General features: G+C 50.3%; 5 protein-coding genes across 5 annotated transcripts; 1 reads left to right on the plus strand and 4 right to left on the minus strand.

Moving 5' to 3' along the window:
* Window positions 1-425: 425 nt before the first annotated feature.
* Window positions 426-5,187, minus strand: ALT_7843 (pleiotropic drug resistance family ABC transporter; the record flags this gene model as incomplete). The annotated part of the gene is made up of 6 exons (XM_033561081.2): window positions 426-1,942; window positions 1,990-2,302; window positions 2,368-3,312; window positions 3,363-3,606; window positions 3,658-4,001; window positions 4,057-5,187. 6 exons carry the CDS (start codon window positions 5,185-5,187, stop codon window positions 426-428), a joined length of 4,494 nt encoding a protein of 1,497 aa, XP_033416972.2.
* A 2,288-nt stretch (window positions 5,188-7,475) lies between these two features.
* ALT_7844 (clathrin-mediated endocytosis regulator UBX3) lies at window positions 7,476-9,081 on the minus strand (the record flags this gene model as incomplete). Its single annotated transcript, XM_033561080.2, has 2 exons — window positions 7,476-8,885; window positions 8,947-9,081. 2 exons carry the CDS (start codon window positions 9,079-9,081, stop codon window positions 7,476-7,478), a joined length of 1,545 nt encoding a protein of 514 aa, XP_033416971.2.
* A 1,808-nt stretch (window positions 9,082-10,889) lies between these two features.
* ALT_7845 (PAN-complex poly(A)-binding subunit PAN3) lies at window positions 10,890-12,811 on the plus strand (the record flags this gene model as incomplete). The annotated part of the gene is made up of 4 exons (XM_033561079.2): window positions 10,890-11,309; window positions 11,368-11,512; window positions 11,562-11,717; window positions 11,781-12,811. 4 exons carry the CDS (start codon window positions 10,890-10,892, stop codon window positions 12,809-12,811), a joined length of 1,752 nt encoding a protein of 583 aa, XP_033416970.2.
* A 608-nt stretch (window positions 12,812-13,419) lies between these two features.
* ALT_7846 (fasciclin domain-containing protein) lies at window positions 13,420-14,968 on the minus strand (the record flags this gene model as incomplete). The annotated part of the gene is made up of 2 exons (XM_033561078.1): window positions 13,420-14,115; window positions 14,171-14,968. 2 exons carry the CDS (start codon window positions 14,966-14,968, stop codon window positions 13,420-13,422), a joined length of 1,494 nt encoding a protein of 497 aa, XP_033416969.1.
* A 1,363-nt stretch (window positions 14,969-16,331) lies between these two features.
* On the minus strand, window positions 16,332-16,857 carry ALT_7847 (U6 snRNA-associated Sm-like protein LSm7; the record flags this gene model as incomplete). Its single annotated transcript, XM_033561077.1, has 3 exons — window positions 16,332-16,459; window positions 16,516-16,587; window positions 16,641-16,857. The coding sequence occupies 3 exons, from the start codon at window positions 16,855-16,857 to the stop codon at window positions 16,332-16,334; spliced, it is 417 nt and encodes a 138-aa protein (XP_033416968.1).
* Between the last annotated feature and the right edge of the window lie 1,400 nt (window positions 16,858-18,257).

The raw sequence follows: 18,257 nt of genomic DNA on the forward strand, positions 1-18,257 counted from the left end.
CAGCTTGTTTGTTTGCCTTGAAACACAAACTGTGAGGACATACCTTACCCATCGATCTACATACACCAATTTCAGGAGTATACTTCTTTCAAAAAATTTCATATAAAGGAGATGATTTGACATTCTGTCTATGTATGGTGTGTCACCGTTGGAAAATTGTCCACAGTAAACTAAAATTAAGAATCTGACAAGAAGAAGAGATAGTCAAGATCGGCAAGGTATATCCAAAGAAGCAAAGGGGAGTAAAGTGTATGTGCATGTGTCTAGGCGTGTAACACGCGAGCAAACCGTGACACGGAGTCTAAAGTCTAGAGTACAACATTGTGCAAGAATTAGGAGGCATACGCCATATGTCTGCGAAAATGGGGAAAAAGAGCCAAAGTAATATCCAAGAAGAAAAGCTAGAAGAGAAGGCGGGCAGGCTTTCAGGTCGAACCCTTGGTTCTCTTGCCCTTGGGCACGCGAGCAAGCCAGTAAATGAAGACGGCAGCGAAGATGTTGAAGATGATGAAAGCCCACATGATACCAAAGTTACGCCAGGCGTCCTTGTAGTGGCTGCTGACGGCGGCGAGGAAGGTATCTGTGCTGGAGATGGTGCAGAAGGCGCAGTCGCTGGTTGCGGATGGGTTCTCCAGATACCCGCCCCTTGTGGAGATGTAGTCGGCCATGTAATCCTTACAGGTCAAGTTGCTTGGCGGGTCGAAGTGCAGGAGCTCGACAGCCTCGCAGACGGCGTTTGTGCCTGATACGCCAGTCGACAGCATGGCTGATACAAGGTATGTGAACGGTGAGACGCGGTACATGAAGATCCAGAAGCCGGGAAGGGACTGAGGCGGGGCGAGGACACCGCAGAAAATCAGGCAGAGGGAGAAGAGGAGGTTGGCAAGGTTACCTCCGGTCTCGGCGAGTTCGATACCGGCGATCATCATGTGCGCAAAGGTAGAGGTGAAGAGAAGGAATGACCAGATAAGGAGGAACATGAGTGCTCCGCGCTCGTGCACGGAGTTGGTCGGTTCGGCGTTCCGGTACAGCCCGATCGGGTAGTACCAGCAGACGAAGATCAGGACGGCCATGAGTGTATTCCATGGAAGCTCAACAATGATGTTGGCGGCCATGAATGCCTTCCAGGAGTAGGTCTTTGAAGGTCTTTCGCGGACTTCATACAAAGACCGTTGAGTGCAGAAGTTGGGCATGATCTGTTGGACCAGGTTACCGAAGATAGTCATCAGCATGAAAATACTGAACATCTGGTTCTGGAGACCCTGGGCACTGTTCTGGGCGTTGAAGAAGGAGAATCCGATATATAGAGCGGTGAGGACGCAGAGTGCGGTCTTGGAGTAGATGTACACTGGCGTCCGCCAGTATTGCGAGAAGACACGAAGCAGACATTCCCACAACTGAACGGTGAAGGGGGCAGCGAACTCATTGTAACTGCCGGGATCGGCCTTGGACGGGTCAATGGGCTTCTGCGAGAGGGTCGCTTTCAATTCATCAAGGTGCTCATGCACCGCTTTGCGTTCGGGGCTGTCCCGCCAGACAGCAGGCCAGTCGATGTCGCTATGCGAACCAGGAGCAGCACCAATCACCTCAAGCATCCATTCGGCGGGGTTTGCGTCGGCAGGAAGCTTAGGAGCGCCATTTCTCTCAAAGTAGTTGGCAAGAGTAGATGACTTCTCTCCGATTTCACCAAAGTAGACAGTCTTGCCTCCTTTGGCAAGAAATAGCAGGCGGTCGAATCGTTGGAACAGCATTGCCGATGGCTGGTGAATAGTACACAGGATAGCTTGGCCGTGCTTGGTGAGAGTGTCGATCAGGTCGAGAATGGACCAGGAAGTTTGACTGTCGAGGCCAGAGGTAGGTTCATCCAGGAAAAGAAGTAGTTGCGGCTTCGCTGCGAGTTCCACTCCGATTGTAAGACGTTTCCGTTGTTCAACATTGAGACCTGGTTCGTGTGAGCGGGGTTACAAAAACAGTAGGCAAAAGACATACCTTCTCCAGGAACACCAACGACTGCATCGGCGTAGGATTCCATGCCAAGCAGCTTGATAACCTCTTCAACATAGTCAATTTTCTCCTGGCGGGGAACATGAGCGGGCTGGCGAAGCAAAGCACTGAAGCGTAACGCTTCTCTGACAGTCGTGGTATGGAGATGAAGATCCTGTTGCTGGACATAGCCCGTCTTACGCTGGAAAGACTGATCGCGTGGGCGACCATCAACCAACATTTCACCAGTGACGACACCCATGGTCACACGGGTCGCGAGCACATCCAGAAGCGTCGTCTTACCAGCACCGGAGACACCCTGTTGACAACATTAGCTATGAGCACTTTGCGAGGCCGCGCTTGTAGTAGCGGTTAGCTACATACCATGAGAGCAGTACAAGTACCAGGCTTGACCCAGCCGTCCACATGATCAAGAATACGCCGTGGTTCGCCCTTGATCTTGATATCGTAACACACATCCTTCCATTGAAAGATTGCCTCCTGTCTCTGAATCGCCCCGGTAGCCTCTTTGCCACTGGCCTCGTCCGTCTTCGCAGCGGAAGACACCTCAGGGCTCTTCTCGACGTCGTGGGAACCGGTGGGCTTTGTGTGGCCTCGCCGGAACAGTAGCACTTCGCCCTTCGACTTCGATTCCGAAATGTACTCGGTGGCAGTCAAGTAGGTGAACATGAAGAAAAACATGAATCCAAACATGATACCCAGGTTCCTCCACTGGTGGCTCTTATAGTACTGGAAGCTCTGGTGGAGGTAGTCGTCGCCTTGGACGTAACGAGAGCCGGAAACTGAGCCCACTGTCGAGCAAACCCGATAAGCCAAGGGCTGGCTGTCGTATGCTCCGCTGGACGGGACAAATGCAGAGTCTGGACACAAGAACTGCCGGTTGTGGAATTCGTTAACCATCAAACTCTCAAACCCGTACGCGATGGGATCGATATAGTTCATCCACCGCGACCAGCCGAGCATATTCCGGGTCGGAATCGTGAAGCCGGTATAGATGACAAGACCCAAAATGAGGATAGCGGCGGGCACCAGAGCCTGGGACAGGGTGCGGGAGGTAGCAGCCATCGTACGGAAAAGCATGGACATGGTTAATGTAGTGACGAACGAGAAGAGCAAGAAGACAAAAAAGGCGCCAGGTTCGCGGCGAAGATTTGTCATGAAGTAGAGTGTAAGGTTGAAGATGATGGCGTTGGCGATCTTATAAGGCATGTCACAGAGCATCGAGGCTATAGCTTCAGCGAAGGGGTGATACATTGCGTAGCGAGATTGTTTCTCAACAATGGGACGTTGCGCATATAGTGTCAAAATCTGGAGACAATCAGCTTGTTGTGGTAACCACATTAGCCAACTAGACTCACCTCGAGGGCGCTGGAGAAGGCGTTGAGCAGCACCGCAAAGAAGAGCAAAGCACCGCGAGCGTAGAAACTGCTTGTGTCGTTCGGCAAGTTGTAGAAGACACTTCCAATAACCAAGGCCATAATGAAGTTACCAATCAACTGAGACATGGTCAAACTGGAATCACCCTTAAGACGTTGGAAGCCACGAATCATGCACAGCTCGATCTGCTGCCATACGGAAATGGTGTAGGGGGATTTGACTCGCCTGCGGAGAGTTTAGCACATGATACCTGAGTTGATAACGCGTCTGACTTACTGGTTCTTCGCCTGCATGGCTCTGCGAGACTCGATGAACTGGTTGAGCGACTCGCCACCAATTGGGAATTCCCGATCGTACTCTTCGATTTCTCTCATCAACTTGGCGTAAGCTTCACTGCTCTTCCAGGCTCTCACGAATTCGTCCGGGGTCTGCGGGACCTTGCCCTCAAACCCGGGCTTCACCACACGCTCGGCAGGACTGGTGAGAGAAGTCAAGAAATCAGCGGTTGTCTGACGTTCCGGACATTCAAAACCCATGTTGGTAAAGAATTCCTTGGCTTCGTCGGTGCGTCCAAAGTAGATCTGTCTGCCTTCGTACAGAACAGTCACTTTGTCAAATACCTGGTAATCGAATTAGCGCTAGAGCAGCGGACATGGGTAGAGATATGATACTTACATCGTAAGCACTTTGGGAGGCTTGGTAGATAGCCACGGCAACGGTAGCGCCGGCGTACTTAGTCATCAGGTTCAAAGTCTTGCAGAATTCGAGCGCGTTCGCACTGTCCAGACCACGGGTGCTGTTATCCCAGCACTGCAGAGGGCTGCCACTGAGTGCTGCCTCAGCGATACTGACACGCTTACGCTCACCACCACTGACACCACGGACGAAATCGTTGCCGACTCTGGTGTTCATAGTGTGTGTGAGACCAAGCATGGCCATCACGACATCGCGCATGTGCACGGCATACTGCTCTCTGGAGACACCGGGCAGACGATTCCGAGGAGCCCGGGCAAGCGCAGCGAATTTCAGGGTGTCACCCACGGTCAGTTGCGGGAAATGCACATCAGTTTCGGCAGTGTAGATAGCCTCGCCGCGGAACTGCTTGCGCATCTGCTTGGACGAGATACCCTGATAGTTCAAGTACGACTTCTCATCCATGTAGATACCGTTCATTTCGCCGGAGATGGTCTTGAGGAAAGTCGAGCATCCGCTTCCAGGACGGCCCAGAACGACCAGCATTTCGCCGCTCTTGACAAGACCATCAAAATCCCGTAGGATTTGGATCTTCTGCTTGCCCCCACCCATGACCCTGCGGACAACGGTACCAACTTCCAAGACCGAGTTGAACACATCCTTCTGATAATCAGTCGGGCTGCCATAACCATGGACACTGAGGTTTTTGAAAGCAACACCAGCCACACGCTTGGGATACCGTTCAGGATCCCGGGACGAAAGAGCGAGCAGATTCTTCATCCAGTTCTTGGCTTTGAAATTGGGACTGAGAGGATTCAGCGTCGAATCCTCTTTGGCTTCGAGAAATGGATTCTCAACATTGCCACTGGTTGAAAATCTGGTCGACTGACGGGTCAATTGGCGTGCCAGGCGGGTGACTTCTTGCACTGCGACATCCTCATCACCGACTTCCTTGGACCGTTCCAAGGCGGTTTCGTCGGTGCTTACACTGGCGGCGTTGTTGTGGTGATTGGATTCGACCCTGGCAATTTCTCCTTCCTCCTCCTGAGCTCCCCGACCTGCTACTGTACGCTCTGGGTTGAAGTTAGGATTTATCGTCCCTAGAAGAGACATGATGGCTGATTGGGTGAGACACTCAGTCTCGATTCGGAAGTGATTGCGTCACAATGGGCATAAAAATTCGAACACCACCACAGACGGGAACAGGGTATTAGACGATGATAAAGGATGGAGGGAGTAATATATAAAGATAGATAAGATGGAGAGATTGACAGAAAGATAGATGAGGGGGGCAAGATGGAGACACAGAGGTTAATAAACTAAAATAAGATGGACCCGTAGCTGTAAGTACCGAGTACGTCCCTGGTCCTGAGGCACCTAATGTAAGATCTGGAGTGACGCCGTCACCATTATTAGATCGTATTTGAATACGCTTTTTCCTCCCCTGGTAGGAGTCTGGGCTTCCAGAATGATGACTAGTATTAGCAAGTTTAAAGGACAGGTTTGCCCCCATTTTCTCGACTACGAGATCAACCAATGAGTGGCATGAAATCCTTTCTCTTCTCTTGGACTCGACGAATCGGGTCGTCTAGACAGAACGACTCCGGGCCCAGTACAAGGACGGGAACAAGTGGGCAATTGTCTCCGTAAAATTCGAAAACATGTCCATATGAATGCGGCCGGGACCACGGATCTTGCAATAAGCGAACGGTAGCCTAATCGACCCTACGGAGTATCCGTCTAGCGTTCGTAATTCGTTCCTGAGTCCCTGACTGCTTAACTAATGTCTACCATTCTATCAATCAAACTGCGGCTGAGCCGTGGTGAGATGAGTTGTACCAGGGTTAACTCCGGAATTGCCGTGAACTGATACTGTAGATAGCAAGGTACTCTATACGTGGCAGTCTTTCGGCGTGTTCTTCTGCCGGTACGTACACGGTCTCCTAGGGGATGATTCATGAATCATGATGAGTGAAATGATAGTCATGAATGCCAAGACATGACTTGGAAGCGACAATTTCCCGCGAAGAGACGCAAGCAACAGGTATTACAGCCACCAAAAATGTATGCCTTCGGATTGAATATTTAGATCCCAAAATCAAATACTTCAAAGCACACTAAAATAGAATTATATAGAACAGTTACACCGCGCACAACATGACAGCAACTCAAGTAGGTATGGGGTATGACACCTGGGACTGCTAACTCTCCGAATATGAGGAAAACGTGGCAAAAACTCCGCTATCAAAAAAGAAAATGTTGCCCAGAAAGGGGCATTATTCTTGTAGAATGTAGACAACCAAGTGGGGCGGGATCCTACTGATCCGAAGCCCGGCCTGGCCGTTACAACATTTTTTGTTTCGGATCTGGTAACCTCCGAGCTGATTTTGCATGATTGCATAATTTCAATTAAGTCAGCTATGAAGGAATAAAGACGCGCTGATCATCGGAGATAAATTTCGATATCTCCTGCGACATGGACATGGATAATATCGTCTCGGGACTTGAGTTTTGATCAATTGTGTCAATCATTCGTCGGATCCTCATGCGAAGTCACCTGGAGACTCCTATTCCGCGACGTGTCTGTGATCACCGCGAAGGAAATCCTGTATTTCTCGGAGTAGGAGTGGTGCTCCTACGAAATCATGTCACATGAAATCATCTATACGGAGTCCTCGAAGCATAGACTACCAGGATGACCCTGCCATATCTGCATACTCAAGGTTGATAGAGATAGGTCTAAATAATACCTCAGACTTACGTGTTGGATCTTCTCCGCGCGCGGTGCCGCAGTCTGTAAAGTCTACATGAATACAGTTACCTATGGATCATAAAACTAAATCGATATCGCACAGTCTCGTCGATAATCTAAGATGATCATTGCCAGGATCTCATAGTGTGACGTTGTGGCGGCATTAGGTAGCAGTAGCCCCTACATGGTTACTTTCGATGCAGTCGAGACAGACGATCTATATACATCTGTCATGTGTCATCTATGACGCCCGCGTCGATCGATCCCGTATCCCGTTGGCGCTCGGGATGGCGTTCGTGCAGGATTCCGTGCGCCTTGCATACGAGATGCTACTATGCGGACTTTCGTCCAACTTTGAAGGCTATGGCTTAGTCGTTTGTGTCGTGATGGTGTCATTTCAGTTTATGCTCAGGTGGAAGATTCCAGTCAAGCACGTGTCGTGCCTCGCATGGTAGAGTTTGACCTTGACACTGGAAGAAATGTATGACGCAAAGCTTAAGATATCAGAACGTCAATGCCAAGGATAAGGTAGATACGAATATTGTCTTTATCATCATAGAACCATTACGACACCCGCCAGGGCCGTGCGCCTGTCTACCATAATGTCACTATCAACACCATGTACATCACCAGTAGACCTCCAATGTGCCTAGGATACTTCCTGCTCTTCCTCATCGCTGTCATCAATTGGTTCCACAAGGAGATTCCCACCGCGACCGACCTTGTCCCGAATCGATCCACCAGCTCCGACTTCATACACCGTCCGCGGCATAGGCGACACAAGTCGAAATTCGTATTGATGTTCGAACCCGGCGGGCTTTTCCACCCCAGAAGGCTTCCCCTGTGCATCTTGCAGAACTTCGTAGCACTCGACAAAAGCGTAGAGCTCTTCAATGTCGGCCTCGGGAGCGAATTTTCGAATGACACGTTCGCCTGAAGGTAGCCGGATACTAATGCGGATGGCGTCCTTGACCTCGGGCCCAGGCTCGTCCTGAATAGACGCCGCGCGCCATCTCTTCCATTGCGCAATGTCGTGGAGACGTTTCTCCTCAGCCGCTTGGCGCTCGGCCGCCTCTTGCTCCGCCCGCTGCCGAGCTGCTTCAGCTTCCCGTCTCTGCCTGGCGCGCTCGCGGTCGATAGCCAGTGATCGCTCGTAGGCCGAATCCTGCTGCTCCCGAATTGTGCGTGAAGCCTGTTGCTCCGCTCGTGAGACCCGGATCCGTTCAAGAGCTTCTTTATTCTGCGAAATTGCTGCTCGGAGCTTCTCCACAAACTCTGATGGCGATGTTGTTCCAGAGATCCTACACACGACAGACATGGCAGTTGAAGACACATTGGGAGTGTGAACAATGACAGCCGCAAAAGGAAACTTCGTGCACCGGAGGGAGTTCGACACTTGATATGCCTCAGAGTCTTGGACATTGCCTCCCCAGACAATCACTTCATTCTGGGGGTTTTTGATGAACTCAACGACTTCCCGCGAGAGTAGTGTGTCTCGGACCCAGGCGTTTGTATCATCATGTTCGGAAGAAAGGAGAACCACTAGGAGGAACTTCAAGTCCCGATGGGCTTTTTCCAGCGCCATATTGTAACCATTTTCCAGGAATCCCACAGCATTAGACCCGTATTCCTCCTCAAACTCCCGGATGAACCTGGCGGCTGTATCCTGAGGTCCAAGAGGCCGACGTCCATAGTTATGGCCTCGGGCACCCTGCAGAGCTGGGTTGGCAGTGGTATTAAGTATGCGAGGCAGGAACGGAAATAAGCTGCTGAAGAGGCGGAATGAGGTGCAAAGTAATCGATATATGATGTTGAATGGAGTAAATAACAGCGCCAGTAAGAACGGCGGTCGGTAAACTGAGTGGTCCTCGGACTGAGTCACAATCCGAGGAGCAGGTTCTGAAGCTCCAGCGGCCGGTGAGAATTGCGCGTTCAGGTCATCGCTCATGAGATTTCGGGTTTGGCGGGTAGGCCGGGGCGGAGGCGGATTGTTCAAAGCAGCGCGAGCTTCCTCAACGGGATCGGGTCCTTCCCCATCAAAGAACTTGGAGATTGCAATCTTTGCAGGGGTTGATCAGCATCGTTATTCATTTTCCAATGCCTGGACGCTTAGGACGTACCTGGACGTTCCATTGTGATCGGCGTAATAAAGGAATAGCTTCAGATGGTTCTTGGCTTGTCACGGCGATATAGGTCTCGAGAGCAGACTTTTCGCTGTCAGATAGCTGCGAGATATCCAGCCCTGGGGAGGACATAGTTAATGAGAGTCGTGATCCATACAATGACAAAGTAATATGAAAGTTCTCCAGGGAAGTAGTGGTAGTTGTATGCTATCACGGGGTTTCAAATGGCGGGCGACGGCTATGTTGCATGAACTCTCAAAGTTATTGAGCAATAGGCCTCTAGCAAAATAAGCAAATTGAAACCCAAGATTCGATATCGGTAACTAAGAAAGAGCACAGTTGAAAGGGAAACTCTTTTTACCCAAGTGGTGGCTAGCTGTCCTCTGGGAAGCTCCGTCATCGCCGGGTCCGGGAACTTGGCGCCGGAGACGCGCGCTTCAGGCGTTTGTTGGCCCGTGCACCGCCATTACGAGAGGGCGACTTGTCGAGTACTAATCAAGTCTCCCCTCTCCCCGCGGGCGCTCTCTCCCTCCAAGTTACCTCAACGGCCTGTGGCTTTTACGCGGCCATCCAGGGTGCGACATTGTCTCGATGCCTATCGTCTTTGCATAGTGGGCCATTGCCTAGTATTGCCCGGTTGTATAGTCTCCGATCTGTTGGGGTGAAGAATTCCGCACCGACAGCCTGCCCTCTACTTTTCACTAACGTGCCTTGGCATAATCTCCCTCGACGTTCAAGGAGATTCATCGCGATCGAACAATTGTGCCTTGGATTAGGGGAATGCGGTCTCCTCTCGATATATTCTATCGTCCAATTTTTTTCATGTTATGATTCAATGAAGATCCCTTTGCGCTGATCCCCGCCAAATTGGATAAAGACATACCATGGCTTCTGCAGGGAAGCCTGCTTTGGACGATTCCCGACGCGGGACGGGGTCGCCTAAGATAAAGGCGAGAGGTCAGTTTGGCTCGAGAAGGACCTCTGAACAGAGAGTCTCGTACATCGGAAGCCTCGTGGACGTGACAAGGGCCAGGTGTTATGCGACGCGAAATTGCTGACATCATATCTCCTCTCATTCTAGAAAATGCAAAAGACACTCTATGTCGCAATATCACCATATACGGTCGTTGTCGATATGAAGATAAAGGTGCTGAGCTTACCCCTCGTCCATTTGCGCGTTCATAGAGACCATGAGCCTCATCTAACCTGGGCGTATTTTCGTGAAGGTTGCGCTTTCAACCATGACCCCCATAAGGTCAATTCGTCATATCAGTCGGACAGGTCGGGATCCCTTACGTCGAACCCTCGCTGGCCCCTCCTCTCCTGATAAGAGGATCAAATCCACATTTGTAGACTGAGCGATAGCTTACATGGAAGTGTTGGTAACAGCAGTAAAAAGCGCTTCAATGTCGACTCCCCCAGCTTCACGCCCTCCCTCTTGTCGTCGAACGGATCATCTCCGACGAGCACACCAGCCACAACAAAGAAGATGACTACAATATCTCCAAAAGCTGCAAATGCAGCTCCGTTTCAACCTAGAAGTGTCGTTTCGCGTAAGACTCAATCAGTCTTCTAGTCTCTAGGTGTTCTGCTAATGGGAGAAGGATCCAATGCCAGTACTCCTGGCTTGCGACAAGACACAGTAACTCCTGACTGGACTGTAGCTGAAGTACAGGAGTTTGTTCCCCAGGGTTTTGACAATTCACACTTGGTAGGTCGCGCCTTCCTTGGTTTCAAGTCACAGGAACAAAATTATCTTCACTACTTGTCTGTCCGCCCAACCCATCTCTCTTTGCCTCGCCTGCCCAGTTTCCTTTTTCCCTTTCCACCTCAATTCTCGCACATAGGGTGGTATTCAAAGTGCAAAAAGCCTTTGTCAATCATCTCCAATAATTGCGCATTGAGAAGATTGACACAGGACCTACCACAATTTCCTCAGGATGGGACATCCGTCCGCTGGCATCAGCTTGAATGCTCTTGCTGATGATTTTGACCCTAATCCCCTTCATATTCTGCCTGCTTTTCCCTCGCCTTTCGGACAACGGACTGGACATTACACCCCCACTGAAGGCAGACCCATACCCTCTGTGGAATCCTCTTGGCCTGGTGCTAGAAGGCGAAAGCGCAGATCTGGTGTACGTTTTTCAATCGCTAATCGCTCGTTTCAGGCTGCTCTTCAAGGAAATGGCAACGGCCCTATCACATCTACGAGCCCGTTTGATCCTTTCGTAACGACATCGACTCCGCTATCTGCAGGTGGAGCTGTTGGCCCCGTTCAGCCAAATCCATATTCTCATGACACTGCAGCAGCACTCGGTGGTGCTGCTTTCTTCCCTGGCGCAGCTGGCTTTCAACAACCTGTGAGTTCCTTTGTCGTATCGAACGATGTCGCCTATTCAATTAACGTCTTGTCGACAGGTCCAATACCATCTGTACGCTCCTATCGGCCCTCACAGCCAGAACACTCTGGGGTATCAGCGCAATGTCCACGATTTGTTCCTCCCTAATGACTTCCGCGAGGAGCTGCAGAAGAAAGCGGCAGCCACGCTGCAAACACTTCCCAGTATGTTGGCTTGAGTCCTCAAGTAAATCACTATGCTAAACGAGAGCAGACACTCAATTACCAGCTCAGATTGACTACTTCCATTCTCTTGTCCCGCTGGACCTGAACCACCAGAAGAATGCAACTATTTTTGGCTTTCCGAGTTGGGTGTACAAAGCGCAATCCAGCAAAGATGGAAATTTTTACGCGCTCCGGAGATTAGAAGGTATGTATTCCTTCGTCATCCCTCATTTCTATACCGGAAAGTCAAGGCTAAGTGGCTCTCCAGGCTTTCGGTTGACGAACGAGAAAGCGATTCGATCCGTCCAGGCTTGGAAGCGGGTGTGCAACGGTAGTGTGGTGACAGTCCACGATGCGTTCACCAGTAGAAGTTTTCAGGACAGCTCGCTGATCTTCGTTACCGACTACCATCCTCTTTCAAAGACGCTCGCTGAACAGCACCTTGGCGCCGGCCAACAAAGGTTTCAAGGTCGTCACAATGTGCACATCCCCGAGCAGATTCTGTGGGGCTATATGACCCAGATTGCCAACGCATTGAAGGCCATCCATAGCAATGGTCTTGCAGCCAGAGTCATTGACGCAAGCAAGGTTCTACTGACCGGCAAGAATCGCATTCGACTCAACGCCTGTGCTATCATGGATGTGGTCCAGTTTGACAGCCAGCGTACAGTTGCCGAACTTCAGCGTCAGGATCTGGTCAATTTCGGACAACTCATCGTCACGTTGGGTGCTAACTCGCCGACGGTCATGCACAACCCTACGAAAGCTATGGAGCACTTTACACGTGCTTACAGTCCGCAGTTGAAGAACTCGGTATTTTGGTTGCTGAACGGCATGCAGAAAGATCAGGATCGAAATATTGACATTTTCATCACTGGTATATCTTCGCAGCTCATGTCGACTTTTGACTCGGCACTTCACTTGGATGATCAACTTACATCGGACCTGAGCCGAGAACTGGAAAATGGCCGTCTTGTGCGACTCATGACGAAGCTGAACTTCGTAAACGAACGGCCGGAATATGAGCATGACAGACAATGGTCCGAGAATGGAGAGCGTTATTTCTTGAAAATTTTCCGCGATTATGTCTTCCATCAGGTGGATGCGCAGGGCGACCCCGTCGTCGATCTGGGTCACGTGATCTCATGTTTGAACAAGCTGGATGCCGGAACAGAGGAAAAAATAACGTTGATCAGCCGCGACGAGCAGAGCTGCTTCATTGTCAGCTACAAGGAGCTGAAAAAGGCGCTCGAATCTTCCTTCCAGGCGTTGATGAAGCCCTCAAGAAGAATGCATTGAGCAACGCTGCGTTACCATGGACTGCCTTGCGGGAGACTATTCATTTTTGTGTTTGACGTCCACGAATATGTCCTCTTTTCAGGCGGCAGATTCTCGTCCTCTGCATGACGCTGTCTCTTGCATTCATTACTTCTCATCAGAATGCGGCTGTCTGTATGAGTGATTAGATGAGAGGTGTGATGCCACCTTGCTATTCTGAGACTTACTCTCAGCCCATATGTATTGGCAGGATGCGACGATTTCGGATCTACAACCGTCGCACGCTGCGCTAACAGGAATTCGCTGAGGTCACTGTTGAGGAACTGTCCCGCAACCTATTGGCAGCGTATGACCATGACGTATTTGGAAGCTATTGGTGTGATTGATATACGAACGAGAATTCAAGTGACACAGTTTACAAATATAGTTGAAGTTACTAGCTATAGAGAATGTCCTGCATACTACATCAGCCTCTCTGTGCCTTCGCATAGCAGTCTCGCTTTTAATATCAAGGGAAATAGATAAAGAACGAGAGGGAGATGCAGCCTGATGCCGCTAAAGGAAGGAATAATCATCAGATCATCGACGACTATTGCTGACAAGAATCGACCGTTCGGCAGTCCTTTGATTTACAGCTCAGCACCATGAGCCAACATGTCATGCATCACTTCGACCTCATCGACGTCCTCGTCTTCTGCCAACCAGTCTCCGAGACGGCTTTTAAGATCCTCAACAGTCAACTCATCATCATTGCCAGTCCAATCAGGCGCGGAACCATCGACTTTCCGAGGCGGGATCAAAACATGGTCGACAACATGTACAGTGCCGTCCTTGGCCAACGCATCCGCAAAAGCCACCCGCTGGAAGCCATTGATCTTCAGCGATGCATACGGACCAAACCGGGCGACGTCGACCGCCAGCTTCCGCCCGTGCAGGAGGGTCGGCAGATCAAGATGCGTGAAGCCCTTTACGCCAAACGGCTTGATCTCCCCTTCGGCCGTGTAGAAGACGTCCGAGTATAGAGTCCTGTTCTGGACGATGTGGTACTGTAGCAGGGCGCGCAGGTACTTCTCGCCGATGGGGGAGAACAGGAATGCATTGATCTTCAAGCCGAGGTGCTTGAAGGCTGAGTTGGAGGGGGCGAAAATGGTGCCGCCGTGGTGGCGGGGCGTGCTGGATTCGTTGAGGGCGGTTGCCAGGCCGGTCTTGTAGAGGCCTAGGGTGAAGGTGCTGAATTGGGTGGGGACGATGGTCAGCAGCGTGAGGGTTTCGGGAGGTGGGATGAGGATGGCGTCAATGCCGTGGATGATGCCGTTTGTGGCGCCCTGTAAATGTAGGTCAGTTGCGTTCTTTGTTGGTATCCCTCGTAAGTGAGCTTACGATGTCTGCGGCTACGATGTGGCTGTAGTAGTTCAGCGTCAGGCCCTTCCATCCTACACGGACGGCCAGGCGCTGGGGCAGATCAGGGCCCAGAGTGGACTCGTTCAGAGTGGTTGGCACGGTGTGGCTGTGGAAGATATCGGAGGCCGAGTAGCGGCCTGGTGCGACGTGGTAGTGGAATATTGCTCGGATAACCTCCTTGGGGATCTTGTGGTGCTCATGGTCGTCGTCGTGGTCGTGATCACTGCCAGGACAGTGATGCGGGATCTTCGAGAAGGCCTCGTCGGTAGGAGCAAAGAAGGTATGGTTCGCCTCAGTGCTGTTCAGGAACTGGACCAGCTCGTCATCCTCGTCGATTATTTTGGCGAGGATGGTGGTATACTTGCTGGATTTGATCAGTTCGTAGATGGTTTTGTTGAAGGAGGGATGGTGAGGCGGGAAAGGGCGACGGGGGTGCAGGTATTGCGGCAGTTGTTTGAGATCTTTGGGAAGATTCTCCGCGTCGGTAGGATGATCGAAGAAATTCGTAATCCAGGAGGCAGCTTCAGAGGCGCCGGACTGCAGCCGTTGGGTGGTAAACGCATCGGAGGCGAGCTCAAGGGCCTCGTCTAGGGCATTTCTGAAGTCGGTTGCGGTGTCCTGGATGGAGGATTCGATGGAGGAGAGAAAGGATGCCGAGTCCTTGTTCACACCGTTTTTGTTCGCATCGAGCTTAGCAATGTTACTCAGGACCTGTTCATCTGGGATAACGATGGCGGCACAGAGCGAGAGCACCGGCCAGAGACGGTAGAGCTTCATTTCGTCAGTCAATAATTTGTTTTTACAAAGTCATATACACAAGAAGATGAAATATGATATGAACAGAAAACTATACTTACCAGCGTCACAGACCATATTTAAGGCAACCTCAATCACATCATGACATATAGTATGATGACGAAGCCGATGTGGAATCTCCGGAAGCGCTTACAATGCATAGATCAACCAACCCAATCAAACAATCAAGGGGCGATCGAAAAGAACAGCCAGACTTTCATCGGACAAGGATGATTCCATGAATTCCCATACGTTCTCATGCCATTGACAGTCTTGCCCAATCACTTCTAGCCCCGATGCCATCGTATTCGTACTTGAGCCTAGCCCAGTGGACCTCGATTAGCTTTGGGGCTGTGGAAAATCCATGACGACAGCAATATCGGGTATAGGGGCAAGTAGGGTGATGGCTCCTGAGCCAATAGGCTCTGGGCTTGTTGCAGAGTAACACTAATAATATAACTCCAAGTTGAATGATTAGGGGTCGGTGAATCTAGTCTCATTTCAGTGAGGTGTTGTAGATAGTGGGTCCTTATATACTATTAGAATGCCTGAGGCTTTTAGTAGGATGTGGTGAGGATTTCCGATATCTCCCTCTAACAAAACCACTTCCAGCAATATGCATCCATTGAAGGATACTTCCAGAAGAATATCTTATGTGTGTCTTAATGGCATACTATATGTACTTTGCCAATGCTTGCAGCACTGAAAGCAAAACTATCAGCAGTAGAGACTAAGAAGCCGTCCCTTTCCTTTCAGGAATAATACCAGTCGGTAGAGTCAGCAGACACTCTCCACAATGAGTCTTAGTAAAGCCTTTCGAAGTGTTCGGTGGCCGAGATCCATCCATGGTCCTACCAGACCAGCTTCTCAAACACAATTTAGTCAGCCAAGATACTACATATGGTCCATGTCTCTGCCAAGCACGAGAGAGGTATGTTGGTGCGTTGATTCATGAGTTCAAAGTACTGTATATCTAATACATGGCAATGTATGCTGGATCAAAGGTAGACGCAGAAGATGCAGCCATCCATAAATCGCATATTCGCATGATGTGGGAATTCCGTCCACCTTACACAAGCACATCTTCATGCTGCAGAAGCCTTCGATGTATATGAGAAAGGGTGAGGACTGGCTCTTCGATTGCTTTCACTGACTTGTCGAAGACGAATGACCCTCCAGGAGGAGCTCTGGAGGACGACAGACAAAGAAACGCAGAATCGGAGCCGATAGCGCGGGCGTCGTGTATCACAAGAGGTCCGCACTTTCTTCACGGAGAGCTTGACGAGACGACACAAGATGACCAGTATCTTTCACTTTCTTACAGAAACTGATACGTTCGCCAAATCTATTCTTCTTGCTGGACGAAAGGATTGGCAATCTCCTCGCTGCCGTCGGCCGGAGAGATCAACACAATCAGAGTGCCGCGGGCGACGATGAGACCAAGGGAGCGGGTAGTCTCATTTCCCTCGTCATCTAAATAGCGATGTTAGACAATTCATCCAGCTTGGTGACGTTGTTGAGTCACTTACCCCGCATGCTTTCCTTGACATCGTCCAACACCAGATTCATGAGCTGATCATAACCCTTGAGCATACCGCTAACTAGAATCGATTTTTAGTAGGCAAGTAGCACAATCAGTTGGCGACAAACTCACCCTCTCGTCCTCCATTAAACTTCACCTTCACCTCCTTGTCCATATACTTGGACAAGTCAAGGATGTTCTCCTTCTTGGGTTTCTCCTGTTGCTGTTGCGCACCGCCACCTGCACCGCCACCCCTGTGCTGGGAGGAGTGACCACCGCCACGACCGCCAGACCTGTCGTGACCTCCGCCGCGGCTACGACCACCCCGGAAAGAGCCTCGTTCGGACATGGCTTGGCTAGCCTGGATTGCCTGGTGATCTGATCTAAAGAATTTGCTTATTTAATTGGTGTTGTTTTTTTAATAGTTTGATTTGGTCTGATCTGGCTTAATAATAAAATGTTAAAAAAGGTTAAGAGAAGAGAGGGGATGGGGGGGAGGTGGGACGCGAAGAAGACGTGCGCGGAACAACAAGAATGAGGGGATCTGGGTTTGATGGATGGATTGAATTGGACGGGATGTGTTGGCAAGATTAGAAAGAGGGGCGTGATCTGACCTTTCTGGGTAGTTTCAAGCTGGCTGCCCTGACTCTGTGAAGTGCAGGATGACCCGAGGGGGTAGAGTAGCACCAGTGAGGGGAGCCACCTGCAACCTACAGGCAAGATAACTGTGATAGGCGGAGGTTGAGTATGAGTAAGGTAGCTGTGAGTGAGGGATTTTCGAAGAGGGGACGAGGGGTCAACAAAAATGAGTGGTAATAATAGGTTTCCCTATTGCCGTCCCTACCCTAAGGCCGTGTCCAGATTGTGTAGCCCACACATGGAGTACAAAACTAATCACTGGTGGAAGCAAGAAAATTTGACCTAGTCACTTGACATTTTGCATTCTGGCTGGTACGTATTAGCCTTTTCCCCTTGAGGGCCTACCTAAGATGCCCGAAGGAAACCTCCTGTATGCCGCTGGTAATTTTACTTGATATTCTGTGTCATACGAGCCCGTACCACAGTAATACTCTCGTCGTATTTACGCGCTATACCGCTTTCGCTACTATCACAGGCAGGAGCAGGCAAATGTCCAACATTATTGTGGGCAACCTTAGGCAACACTTCCATGGATGAATTTGTATTACATTTACTGTATTGTTACACAAAACGGGCGGAGTGCGACTTCTTTTCCCTTGTTGTCAGTAAGAATCTCCTGCTGTTGAATGATGAGGCCTCTAAAGATATGATCAATATATACTGCGCTTCGTGGCCTCAGTTGGCATACAAGGTATCTGCATACAAGGTATTTGATCCGACTTTGCGTGGGATCATCTGAGAGGATGAACCTACTTTAAAAGGACGCTGTAGTGATAAATCCCTCTTGTCGCGTCATCCCGACAACGTGTCTGGGACTGCCAGGTCCGTTGAGACCCAGTCCGTCCGCAAGGGGTTCTAGCCAACTGGGGTCACCGTCGGCTTCAAGGACTGCTAATAGATTATCTACACAGTATACCTATTGACTTCCATGTTACTCCTTCAAGTAAAGATTCAACCGTCTCCTACTTTATGCGAATGCTCCATGATCCTGTGTTATTTGGAGGAAATTCTGATGCCTAGGCGCACCTGGTAGTTCTGGGCTGTACGGTAATTACCCGTCTTTTCCGATTTTCCGAGCCACAGCGAATGGCCAGCGGAACAGGCCGGCGG

The sequence above is a fragment of the Aspergillus lentulus genome, assembly GCF_001445615.1.
Source record: "Aspergillus lentulus DNA, contig: Alt16, strain: IFM 54703, whole genome shotgun sequence".
NCBI lineage: Eukaryota > Fungi > Ascomycota > Eurotiomycetes > Eurotiales > Aspergillaceae > Aspergillus > Aspergillus lentulus.